This window comes from Thalassophryne amazonica, chromosome 13 (assembly GCF_902500255.1).
Source record: "Thalassophryne amazonica chromosome 13, fThaAma1.1, whole genome shotgun sequence".
In the NCBI taxonomy this organism is placed as follows: Eukaryota; Metazoa; Chordata; class Actinopteri; order Batrachoidiformes; family Batrachoididae; genus Thalassophryne; species Thalassophryne amazonica.
Genome location: NC_047115.1, coordinates 82,949,405 through 82,963,173, shown reverse-complemented (window position 1 = coordinate 82,963,173; position 13,769 = coordinate 82,949,405). Strand labels below are relative to the sequence as shown.

General features: G+C 41.9%; 1 protein-coding gene across 1 annotated transcript in view; it reads left to right on the top strand.

Moving 5' to 3' along the window:
• The first annotated feature begins 225 nt into the window (after positions 1-225).
• Positions 226-13,769, top strand: part of LOC117523759 (inositol polyphosphate-5-phosphatase A-like) — a 640,661-nt gene continuing 627,117 nt past the window's right edge. Inside the window, exon 1 of the mRNA XM_034185374.1 lies at positions 226-777. Within this exon, the coding sequence (XP_034041265.1) occupies positions 700-777 (78 nt within the window). The 5' untranslated portion in view covers positions 226-699. The remainder of the gene's footprint in view (positions 778-13,769) is intronic.

Sequence of the window (13,769 nt, the reverse complement as noted above, 5' to 3'; positions counted from 1 at the left end):
AATGTTGGCGTAGAGACGGACGTACGCCGGGTTTTTGTGCGTAGGCACGCTTTGTACATGAGGCCCCAGGTTGAAAAACGTCAGCGTTCCTGTTGAATGCGCTTCTCCCGTTGCTGTGTGTTGGGCACTTCACGGCCACCGTACCTCCACGCGCCGCGGTGTGTCCGGCGCGCGCGGCCCCTTTAAGACCGCGCGGTGTTTCCATTGGCACGGTGACGTCACGGCTCCAGCCTATCCTCTGCGCACGGTGAAGACACACTGGTCCTGACACAGAGCGCCGCTTTTAGGGGCACAAACACAAACACTCGCTGCTGAAATGAACCAGAGCCCACAGGCGCCCGCCGCGGATTAAAACGGAAACTTTGTTTTTTTTTGGTTTTGTTTTGTTTTACGATGTCGCTCAACGTGACAAAGTACTAGCAGCCAGAAGAAGAAGAAGAAGAAGAGCCACAGAACCAGAACGTCGCCAACGGGGGGGGAAAAAATAGATGCACGGCCACTGCTGAAAAAACATGTTGCAGCCCGGCAGCCTGAGCCCCGGCGTCTGTGGAACATCCTCAGCCTGAGAAGCAGCTCAGTCACCGGCTCGTCCTCGTCTGATTCCGCTTCTTACCTGTGAAGTCCGCGAGACAAATCCGAGACTCGCCTGCGGGATAGAGACAGGGACAGACAGGGAGACAGAGACAGAGAGACCGAGCCATGGCAGGCAGGATGACAGCAGCGCCGACCGCCGGGGTGCTGCTGGTCACCGCCAACGTGGGCTCCCTGTTCGAGGATGTGAGTCTGACACACACACGCACGCCTCACCTGGACGGACACACACACACACACTGCAGCTGGTCACGACACGCGTGTCACACCTTCACAGGGATCTCACGAAGACGTTGACTCCACATACAGGTGTAGGATCACAGCTGTTCTGGTTCGGGCTTATTACGCATGCAGGCAGCATGGTTATATCGTTTCATCATCACCTGTCCTGTTTTAACTAGAGGTAGTCAAAGAGGAACAGTGCTGACATTATTATTATTATTTATTTTATTCTCATGCAAAATGCAGTGAATGGATGGATACTGTGGATGGATTGATCAATGAGTCCATCCCTTCCAGGTTGTGAACATAACAATAAATGCATTATTCTTTTGTGTCTCCACATTAACCAGCGTTCAGTGAGGATAAACTGATTTAAAGTTGGTTTACTTTGATGCACCAGATCAACGCACAAATCCTCGCTGGCCACCACATCTATTTTTATTTTTTTTTTTGGAAATGGAAGCTGTAACTTGATATGAGCTTGTTTTCACTTTATTTTAATTTTTAAAGCCTAGGTCCCGTGGCCCTCGTCGCTTGTACAATAGTTGTACAGGCTTCTCCAGAAATAACTTGAATAGAATAAAGTTTATTTTCCATTTGCACAAGTAAATTTAAATATATGCACATTGGAATTCTTGCATGTTTCTCCAAGTTGCAAAAATTCTTAAAAATACATAAAACAGAATATGAAAAAAACACACACAGTAGTAAAATAACATTGAAAAACAGAGATGCAGTAAGTGACAGTATAAATATGAGTGTATTAATGTCACAGTTTATGTGGTCAAGTGTAGAGGTGGGCGATACTGGGAATTTTGGTATTGATCCGATACCAAGCAAATACAGGCCCAGTATCGCCGATATCGATACCGATACTTTTTCATATTTAAGCTTCATAGATCCAAAGGATCCAAAAGACCTATTATAGAATTTTGCCAAACATTGAATGTGACAACAAAATACTTTATCATAATCAACATTTTTGTTTAAAAAATATTACTCAACACAACTTAAAATCTCCTGAGGTAGAGGGCTGACAAACCACAATGCAAGGGTGTGCTGCTCTGTGTTGTGTGACACAGCGCAGTGCTGCTCTTATAGACAGAGAGTAGACTTTGATGAATCTGCGTGTGCAGCAGTTAGAGGAAAAAAAAGCTTGAGTATCGATCTTTTTACACGAGGATCGTTCAGTATCAATACCAGCGTTGGTATCGATATTATTGATATTAGGATCGATCCGCCCACCTCTAGTCAAGTGGTTAGTGTGCTTGGTTTCAGTGCAGAAGGTTCCTGATTCAAACCGCCACTGTCACATTTCTCCATGTAATGTGGACTTGCGTCAGGAAGGCCATCCGGTGTAAAACGTGTGCCAAATCAACATGTGGTGAAAACAAAGGAGTAACCGAAGGGACTTACTTTATACATACTGGACAACCTGTAGTTGACCCACCTCAGGAGTTAGAAGGAGTAAGAAGTCATACATAAAGTTTGTCGAACTTTATATAAATTGACTTAAATTGATGTAATTAAAGATGCTGGAGATTATCAGCAACATCAACAGCAAAGCCAAGATCTACATGTACAAGACATTTATTGTGCTTTATGGAGCAGAAACATGAACACTCAGAGAGTGATGAAAGTATAGTCAGTGCATTTCAGATGTTTGAGTCATGTGCTGATGGTGAGCAGAATGGACAGAATTAAAAATGCTCACATAAGGAAAAGCCAAGACCTGGACTCATCCCTCCTCAATTTAAAAAATAAAAAATAAAACAGTAAAATGGTCCACAGCAGGAGAGTCTTGTTCTGTGGTCACATCAACAACAGATGACTCAAAATCTTTATGCACACCTCAAGAAAGAGTGTTGGTTGATCCGGCACAACTTTTACACTGGACGTCCTTCCTGACAACTGTACAACGAGAACGGTCGTGTGAGCTTTGAACCCCCAACCTTCTTGAGACAAAAGTGTCACCTGCTCCTTCTTTTCCAATTTCTTACTTGATCAGCAATCTTGAGAAACTACTAATTTATAAAAGGGAATCAATTTGTAAAATTGTCACATAACTAAAACATGATATCAACAGTCAGAACAGGAAATAATGACGGATTGTAAAGGTTTGAAAAAGAAATTGTCTAAAATGTTTGTCAGGTACAGGTCATTTTGTGCAAAACTACACAGCTGTTCATTGTTGAGTGCAGAAGTTGAGTGAATCTGATTTAATATTTAGATTTTACAGTCTTTTTAAAAATGGATAAGGCCACCCTGATGCTGATGGAGTAACTAGCACTCGCTTTTGTTGTTACATAAAAATATGGAAGGTACAAGATGTACAGATTATTGTTGGACTCATCAAACATGTGTCAGACAGAACTAAAATAAGATGACTATTATCTCACTCTGCGGCCATAAGAACTGGAAGAGTTTAATTTATGTGCGTGTGTGCAAGTGTCTGAAAAGTTTCAGCTTTCTCATAAGAGCTGCTAAAAGTGGGCGTCGAGCTGCTCAACTCTGCGTAGACGGTACTCCATAATATGCAACTCTACATTTGCGCCAGTGTGAAACCTCATGCACATTTGAAAATACATTCATGCACAGCGTTTACCGGGTGTGTGAGTATTTCGTGTGTTTTCTAGGATGATAAATTGTTGATTAAAAATCACACCTGTTTATTGGCTGCACTCGGAGATGAAAATGGGGATCAAACCGCTGACGTGAAGTTGCTGCGTTTTATGCTGTTGTGTTTCCAGAAGTGCTTTTTTATTTTTGTGTCTTGCTGTAAAATGCTTCATTCATTCATTCATTCATTCATTTATTCATTCACCCAGCGTGTTCATAACACAGCAGGTTTGGTGTCTATGTTGTAACTGGTGCTTTTTGACATCGTGCACATGTCCACATCCTGCGTGCATCGCTGTGAGCGTAAGCAGCTTTGAAATGTGCATGTCGCCTGTGCTGGTGTGTGTGCAGAAAACAAACGTGTGCACTTTGACAGTGGGCGTGTCGGGCCTCTCTGAAGGCGTGTCTGTGCAGACTGTTGATTTCTGTGCCAGATACCGAGTCTTGTTGACGTGTTTCTCTGTTAAGATGAATGCTGGCGGGTTACGACGCGCTGTTGTGGTTTAACACTTTGTATCACTTTCAGTGTTTGTGTCATCCTCCCGCCTACCACCCGTGTGAAACTCTGTCTCCAAACACGAGGGAAGAGATTTTTTTTTTCCAGGCTGGAGTAAGCCTATAAATAGCTGCTCACAAGCACAGAGCTTTAGGTGTCTCATGGGTCACCCCCCCCCACCACCAGACATCTGAGGGCCTGAGCCAAAGTCCACACTGGAGCATGTTTCCTCTCATAAGTGGGAATGCTGGACATATATGAGGCTATTTATAGGCTTCACGTGTTCTGACCCCGTGAAATTTGAAAGCGGTCTTTGTGCGGGACTTTGACTGCAGTTATAGATGAGCCCTGTATGAAGTCAGTCCGCTTTAGAATTTAGACAGAAAACGTCACCAGCGTGTTACAAAAGTTGATGTTTTGTATGTCTTTGAAAGGGTGCATTTGCATTATCTGTGGCATAAATAGTCTTGCCGTGACAATAATATTGCTTCTTGCCATTATTTCTGCGACAGTATACCATCCAACAAAAGTAGTTATTGTCAGAGTCCTTTGCAACATCACAATCATGCAATTGCAGTGCATGCAGCTTGAGCTGTTGTGACCTTAAATGTAAAATATCCAGAGATTTCTTCTCCTTTCTGTGGACTATAAGAGCAGGATGATGGTAAAGAGACGCTGTTTTCAAACCAGAGTTGTTTGATTTGCTTAAATCAAACTGTGCTGTTATTGTTGTTGCTGTACTTTCTTCGGGCAGTTGTGCAAACAGCAGTCACGCTGCCTTGTGAAACACCGTAACTGTACAGATGCTCAGTGTGGTTTTGGTCGAGTCCCAAATTAACTGTGTAGTTTTCTGATGTTTTGAATGCATCGTGGACCAGACAGAGGTGTTAAACCTGTGTGATCTGTCTGCTCACCGTTGCCAGTTTAAAGGAGACATTGTGATGAATGCATCACTAATAATTTGCACTTAAGTGTTTTGGAGACTAATATCTTCAAATTATGACAACTCTGTGTCTGTACATGTGGAAGTTGCACCATCATAAGCAAAATGTCATTGAGACTTTAGTCATGTATGCATACTGAGTCAGTGTGTACTGTGTGACCCACTCAGGTAGTCTGTGGGACAGCCCTGTCCAAATATTCCCCATAAAAAGGAGAGAGGGTGTGGCCATCACTGGGTTGTTTCTTCGAGGCCTGAATTATTTTTTTTTCCCTTTTTGTAGAAGTCATGACTTGGAGTGTTTTGGCTTTCTAGGCTTTGTAAAATCAGAGGCATGTACCATGTAAAATGCAGTGAACATGCCGTCTGTCTGTGCACAGGATAACTTTAAAATAGTAAGTTCTGTCATCCAAAAGAAGACGAGTTATAATGAGGATAACCTGATTGAAAGTTGATGAATGCTCCCTGTAAACATCCAGCATATTTTAATGAGTTAATAGTTTGCTTCATACACGTTTGGTGAAGAAAGATAAAATAGCTCCGTGTTTAACATTTGAACCACAGTTCACTTTTTTTTGTGTTGAGCAGAAAATACTTTTTACAGAAGTTTCATGCAAAATGCTGTAAAACTTTGTATTTGGGACCGCGTCACAGTTTTGTGGTGTTGGACGGCTGAAACCTGACACAAACATTCATTATATTCTTTTTGTACACACCACGTTACCTGTTGTTCGCAACAAAACCACACGTACACACACGACATACGCATGTGCACACAGAAAAATACACATGCACACCTTATTGTGATGATTACAATCACAATGTGATGATGATGCGCCTTGGGGCAACTGTTTGTTGTGATTTGGCGCTGTATAAATAAAAGTGATTTGATTTGATTACTGCAGATATGGGCTCTGTTCTCTTTGTGTGTCTGTAAATCACTGTGTGGCTTCGTTGGCAGAGCGCATCTTAATTATTCACCAGTTTGCTTTAAGTATCATCACAACAATAACTGTGTGAAATTACATATTTAAAAAATACGTCAAGCGCATGAATGCACTCAGATATTTTGTGTGTAACACAGCACACGTGGGCTGTGGACAGACACGCAGCAGTTTCAGCTGTGAAACTCCCACGGGCGGCTCTAGCTTCAGGTGGTGGGCGTATGAATTGACTTGGCTTGGAAAATAGAAAAATTCCAAAGCTTTTTTCCTGCATTTTAATGCAATCTGGGAAGCAAAATACTGAGTCACTAGTCATTGTTTTTAATGCACATTTTTTAAAATAATGTGAGGGCAGTGACTTCAGTCAAATGAGCTAAATTGTGCACTGCAGTAACAAATTCTGCATAAAGCGAAGCTCATCAACCAGCCTATGTTTATTCAAGACCTTTCCCATATTTTAAACATGTACTTTATATTCAGTGTAAGATATAAATAAACACAAAAACAGCAAATACAGTTAAGCTAAGATAAAACAATTTAAGTAATGGTAAACAGAAGAAAATAGACAGGTTTTAAGATTTGCCTTTACATGGTTCAGTTGAAGTGTGTTTTTAGTATCAACAGTCAAACTCCAGCCCGTTGAGTTATATAAACACTTCTGCTGAATTTTTTTTACAGGAGGCATTATATTTCCCAGCTGGTTTGGGAATGCCTCGCATTCTCCCAGGAAGATTTTGAGGACTTGGCCAAGGATAGGGAAGTGTGGGGTGAGCTGCTTGATCTATTGCCACCTCACTCCTGACCCTGACAAGCAGTAGAAAATGAATGAGTGAAGGAATGAACTGTTCCACAGTGCGGGAGCACAGCAGACAAAAGCTCAAAAACCTGCTGATGATGTATGCAACAGCATGTTCAGTGATACATCCCAGTAAAAAGAGGCACAGGGATTTGTTGTGGTTGCATCGTACTGTTTGTATTTTGGCTGTTTATTTGAGAGTGAGTCACATGTAGCAGGAGTACTTTTTTAGAAGCAGCGATCCTGCAGTATTACAAATCTGATGCACTATTTATCTCAGTTGTAGCTGTTATTATTTAAAGGGGACAGAGAATCAAAATCATCTTTTTCATGGTTTTGGTGTTAGTTCAGAGTCTCCCCACTGTGGGGAATACACACGAAGTGCCAGCAAGTTTCAGAACCTCTATTTCAAGTATTTCTCCTTTTTTGAATTGCCCCTAGAAAACAGGCCAATCCGTTTTTGAGAGAAAAGTTACGTCACTTTTTCACCAGTAGCCCCCTCCCCCCCCCACACACACACCCACACCCACTCCCTTTCACACACGCCCCTTCAAAATTAATTATTCATTAGGTTGTGCCCACCCATTCCTACCACTGGAAGAGGAGCAATGGCGAGCTCCAGGTGTGCCTTCCCAGGCTGTCATAGCATAGCGGACTGCGATCTTTACATATTCTTCCCACGGAAAGCAATGTACGCGATCACTGGCTTTTATTCATTTTTAACCACATCCCCAGTACATACAACCGCCGACTATTTCTTTGCTCTGCGCATTTCACGGAGGACTGTTTCACAAACCTTGCACGATTTCGAGCTGGCTTCAGTCGGCATTTAATACTCAGTAGAGGGTCAGTTCCGACTTTGCGACAAAATCAACCCCAGCAATCAGTACAGCTGTAAGTATCACATTTTCTTTTGTTTTAAATTTGTTTTTAAATTTATTTCGGATCTTTTTTTTTTTTATTATTATCATTATTATTTTGTGACTGGACTTTATGTCACAGTCAGCCTCTGACTGACTTCATGTTGGTGGGTGAGGAACAAGATTTATCACTCAACAGCAACGTTGAAACGTGATCTGTTAAATAAGTTAGTGAAGATTACTGTCGTCTCGTTTTCGCTACAACGCGCTCAACTTTTGTTCAGAATCAGCTTCTTATCACTGGTAACAATGCAGATTTTCTCTCACTCAAACCCGCAGCTTCACGGTGCTTTAAACCATCGTCCACAGACTTCAATAGCGACACAAGTGCAGCAAAACGAGACGAGTCATTGGATAAATGCTGGGCTTTGTCCCGCCCATCGGAGGCTCTGCGTGTCTGGGGGTCTATGGGGCAGTGGGCTGGCCTCGGCCGGCCCAGACGCCCAGCTTCTGCATGATGATTGGATGATCTGTCTGAGGCTGAATCCATTTTTGATTGACAGCGAAATGAGCGAATCAGCGATCATTTTCATTCTGTTCTGAGTTGAACCGTAGACTTTCCTAATCCTCTTAGCGGCATTTTCAGTGAGAGCAAGGGCAGCCAATCAAACAACGGCAACCGATCAGCGCCAACACCTACATGCATTTCATAATGAGGTTGCCAAATAAGCTCCGAGACGACGGCATTAAAAGCAAACGAGGCATTCTAAACCCAGCATAGTAACATAGCTGTTTCAGAGAGCCTTTTAGGAAGGTTCTGAGCCATTACAGACCCAACCAATTTTTTTTGGGCTACATATCACATCACAGAACAAGGATTAATGCCCCATTCAACCTCTCTCTATCACCTTTAAGACAAGTCCAGTTGCAACCGCCATTAATTTCCTTTTTCCATATATCTGATCTGTTTGTGTCATGAAGTAAATAAATGCGTAATACTCACTGAGGAGTCCACTGTCAGTTAAACGTCTCTCTGGGTCCACGTGGACCCAAGCTGTCCAGTCACTGTGCTCCCTGTGAGTGAATGTGGCCTAATGTCTTCACCTATGAGTTTTATTTTTAAGTGAATATGTGAAAACTAACTAAACCTAAATCCTTGGATTTTGGCTGTGGTGAGACAACTTTTGAGTCCGCCCCACACAGGTGGGTGACAGATTAAAGGGCCGAGCTCATAGTCCACGCTAACCCACGGTACCATGGTACCATTGATAATTGGCACTTTTCTGCAGAAGGCTTTTAGAGTTCAGTGATTTTTGAGCTTTTCACCTCCAAATCAGGAGGTCTTTTGGACTCTGGTTGAAACAAGAAGTTCTCAACAGTGGATCAGATGGAGGAAGTGATGGTTTGTAACCCAAAAGCTGTAAAGGTGGATGAAGGCTGCAGCAGGTCCTCAGACCAGACTAAGGATCTGTCAAGGACCATGTGTTTGTCGGTGTGCAGCAACATTCCCACGTTAAACAAACCAACCTACAGGTGCCTCTGGATCGACCCTGGATGTACACTTTTTCTCTGTACACAGTCCCATTAGGGCTTGCCACGATGACTCAGTTTTTATTTGTTTCATGTAGATTTAACTTACTTAGATTTAAATCATTTTGAGCTTTGGGCTGTTGATTGGAAGTACATACATTTTTTTGTTGTTGTTTACTATTTTTAAGGTTCCACCTGTGTGTGTGTGTATAACTATGGAATCCTTACTTGAGTACTGGGTGTCATTCATATGTGACTCATGAGATATTCTTCCACAAAGCCAAAATTCTGACAGTTCATCATCCTGGAGCATTGGTTGTGGTTTGCATTTTTTGAAATGTGCAAGATGTCCCTATAAAGTCATGTTGTGTTACACAGAGAAGGCTGGTCCCAGTCTGTTCCAGAAGCTCAACAGTTTTTGGGTGATTCTTTAACTACGGGCACTATTGGCCTTGTAAATGTAATTTCCACCACACCATTGCCTTACAATATAAAGCGCCTTGGGGCAACTGTTTGTTGTGATTTGGCGCTATATACATGTGCTCTGATGTCACTGTTTATCTCCATAGAAACTACACAAACAATCTTTCATACAAACTGTTTAAAGGGACATTACAGTGTTGTGGTGGAAATTACGGCAATAGTGTGGGACAACTACATTTTGTTTAAAAAATTCACAACAGTTGTATGACATTGAATACCCCAATTATGCTTTGATTATTTTACTGATATTTTATTCAGAGATATTTTAAAACATTAGAAAAAACGTTTCTTTACCATTCATTTTTATCATTGAAGATCAAAAGTGTGGGTGTGGGACAAGCACAAAACGGCAATATTTGCATATAATGATGCTGAAAAAAGGTGAAAAAGTCATTATATACTAGAACAAATTTCTTAACACACTTTCATTGTAAAGATAACTATAAAAGTGTGAAATTTCCCCTTTTTTCTGTTTTTCATACAATATGATCAAAGGACATAAATGCCCGTAGTCTAAGAATCACCCTTTTATGAGGTTTTTTGTGCGCAGACATCAGATTGGCAGTGACTTGGAACTTTGATTGTCGGTGCTGGAATTGGTATTGTCAGAGAAAAACATGAATTAGTGCATCCCTATTTTCTGACATTATGCAAGCTGATGAAGTAACTCAGCCACATGGGGTGTGCAGCCAGTACATTCTGAGTGCCGGTCCCAAGCCCGGATAAATGGGGAGGGTTGTGTCAGGAAGGGCATCCGGTGTAAAAACAAAAAACCCCTGCAAAATTAAAGATACAGATTACAAATCAAATTTCTATACCGGATTGGTCAACGCCCAGGTTAAAAATGACTGCCACTGGTGCAATTGCCCAACAAGGTGTCGGTGGAAATTGAAGAAGAGGAAGAGAATGTGTCCAGAGACAGTGGGAGAAGAGGAAAACTAGAAGGGTGGAAATGAGAGTCTGGACTGAGAATGTTGACTGTTAAAGGGAGAGAGCTGGCTGATATGATGGAGAGGAGAAAGGTTGACATATTGTGTATGCAAGACACCAAGTAGAAGGGAAGTAAGACCAGGAACATAGGTGGTAACTTCAGGTTGTTTTATCATGGTGAGGATAGGAAGAGAAATGGTGTTGGGGTCATTTTAAAGGAAGAGTATGTTAAGAGTGCATTGGAGGTTAAGTGAGTGTCTGACAAGGTGATGAGTGTGAAGTTGGAAATTGAAGGAGTGATCATAAATATCATCAGTGAATATTCCCCACAGGTAGGTTGCGAGATGAAGGAGAAAGAAGATTTCTGGAGTGAGTTAGATGAGATGGTAGAGAGTGTGCCCAAGCATGAAAGAGTGGTGATAGGGGGGGACTTCAATGGGCATGTTGGTGAAGGGAACAGAGGTGAAGAGGAAGTAATGGGTATATATGGTATCAAGGACAGGTATGAGAAAGGACAAATGGTGGTTGATTTTGCACAAAGGATAGAAATGGCTGTGGTGAATGACTACTTTAAAAAAAGGGAGGAGCATACGGTGACATATAAGAGTGGAAGAAGGTGCATCTAGGTGGACTACATTCTGTGTAGGAGATACAAGTTGAAAGAAATTGGAGACTGTAAGGTGGTGGCCGAAGAGAGTGTAGCTAGACTGCATAGGATTGTAGGATGACTTTAGATGTGATGAAGAAGAAGAGAGTAAGAGCTCAACAAAGGATCAGTTGGTGGAAGGTGAGGGAAGAAGACTGTGAAATTCAGTGAGCAGGTGAGAGAGGCATTGGATGGAGGGGAAGCAGTTTTGGACAACTGGAAAAGTACTGTAGATGTGGTGAGCGAGACAGCTAGGAAGGTACTGGGTGTGACATCTGGATAGTGGAAAGAAGACAAGGAGACTTGGTGGTGGAACCTAGATGTCCAGGAAAGCATGAGAAAGAAATTGGCAACGAAAGAGGCAAAAGGAAAAAGCGAGGCATAGAGCATGAGTCCAACAGCATGGTTCACTCACCAGTAGACAAGTGTTACCATCGAGCGCTGATGTTTTCCCTGGATACAATATACCCTATTGCACATCAGCATGTCAACTTGAGTGCTGAAGGTCACATGATTGCAAAGGCTCTTCATATATCTACGGCCTGTCTGCTGATTAATATCTTTATATTTTTTTTGGATTCAATTGATACTGTTCTTGCTTGAACAGTTTCAAAGAAAAGTACAAACAAGTTAAAGCCATTTTCTAGTGTTGACCCTCTATGCACTAATTTATGAACTCTGTTATCATTGTAAACAGTGTTTTCTTTGATATTTAAAATAGTCAATGCAGAGTTTTTCCTTTGATATTTGAGTTTCGCATCTTCACTTTTGGGTTTCTTGGTAAACTAACCCTCCAGGTGATGGCTGTCTCTGTTTGCTTCTTAGGTTTTGTATTTAGTTAGGAATCCAACCACAACAGTGTTCAACACTTTAAAGCCTCGGTCCCACTGAATAATGAGCCACGCATGGATGTGTCAGGGATTATTTGAAGAATGATCCACATTTTAAGCCTTCACATATCCACTACTAAGGCGCCTCTATGTGCCTCTTTGTACCACACATGTGCCTTTAGTGAGCTACGACCGACCTGTTATTTGAGCCCCGTCCAGCCTCAAGTGGCTCGTCTTGCCGCATATGATCCAAGTCCCCATATAATCCCTGTAGCACCATGATAACAAGACGTTGGTGGACGTTTAGGCATGGGTTTGGTTTAAACCTCCAGCCCTCCCACACCTGGTCCTTTTACAGTGTGGGGTTTCAGTTCACAGCATACATTCAAGATGTCACATATTTTAAACACAGTCCAAAAAAGACGCTGCACTGAGTGAGTGCGCACTGTCGCAACTGTGGATCACTTCCCAAAAAAAAAAAAAAAAAACCCAACCCATTATTTCTTTATTTCTTCCACAGCTTACAGTCACCGTGATACAACTTCTAACTTTGTGTTATGTCTGCAAAATTGTTCTCTTTCCCTCTCTCGTTCTGTGTTCCTGGACAGCTCTGCGCTCCTTCTCGCGGCTTCACTGGGATTATTTCTTCCGTGGCTTTAAACACACAGCCACATTGACACTATGATCCAACTTTGTGTTCATCCATTACTTTTTTGTGAGCTGGTGTTGTGCCTAAATGCTTGTTTTGCGCACGAGTCATTGTGTCAGTGTGCACACACAGCGGAGCTCAGTCTGATCCATTAACAAGATATTAAATCTATCATAGACATACTTTTACAGCTAAGAATGAGCATGCAACTGTTTTACCAAGCTATAAAAACATTACAAATAGTTATCTTTAAGTTGACCCAAAATACACACCTCATGGAGCAGGAAAAAGAGGGGAAAAAAGCGTCCAGATGAAATGGTCCTCTGTGATTCCAAAAGCAATTAATGGTGTTTTCAACATCCAAGGTTTGACAGAAAATGATTAATCCGCTACAAAATAATTATTTTATATACAGCATCCAGCGCACAGTGCAGGTGGGCAAGAGGGCTGAGCTGCTCCAAATATAGTCTCTCAGGTCCAGCGTAGCTGCCAGGTGCTCGAATAATGGGCTTTCAGCAGCTTTGTCTGCACTACAAATCCACGCTGTTGGAGCTAAATTTTGAACATCTTGAAATTAGTGCCATGCTCAGAGATGAGCATTGTTCACCGAATACACTGACTATTAGAGCCACCGTTCTCTCACGATAGTTGAATAACTCCTCTCGTAGCAAAAAAAAAAAAAAAAGATTAAACACTGCAGTAAACAGTCACTCACTGTACAAGCCTTGTGTGAAACACAAAATCTGATGAGAACATTTCTACTATTAAAGATGGCCTATCACGTACAGGGGTTCTATGAGACTGGTTTTGATTCAGGTCTGATAAATTTTGAGGTTTGAGTCGCTTTAATTTTTTACATTCCCAGTATGTACAGATTATATGTACATTTTTAGACTAGTTTAATTCCATTGTATGTAGGGCTACTACAAACGATTATTTTTATAATCGACTAGTCACCGATTATTTTTGCATTTAGTCAACTAATTGGATCATAGATAAATTGTGGCTTACTGCACCAGCATGCAGCTGCTTTTACATAGCTATCATTAGCTTCCAGCTTGAAGTGTTTAAGGTATGTGCTGTAGATGTTAATGTTAGCGGCTAACGAGCCAATTAGCTCACAGAGATGACCGTCTCGCTTTGTCAGAATCAGCCACAATGTGTTTCCTTCTCAGATGCTCCTGCATCTCCGTTGTACTCTCATGGCAAGGTAGGCAAGGAAGGCAAGGTCTG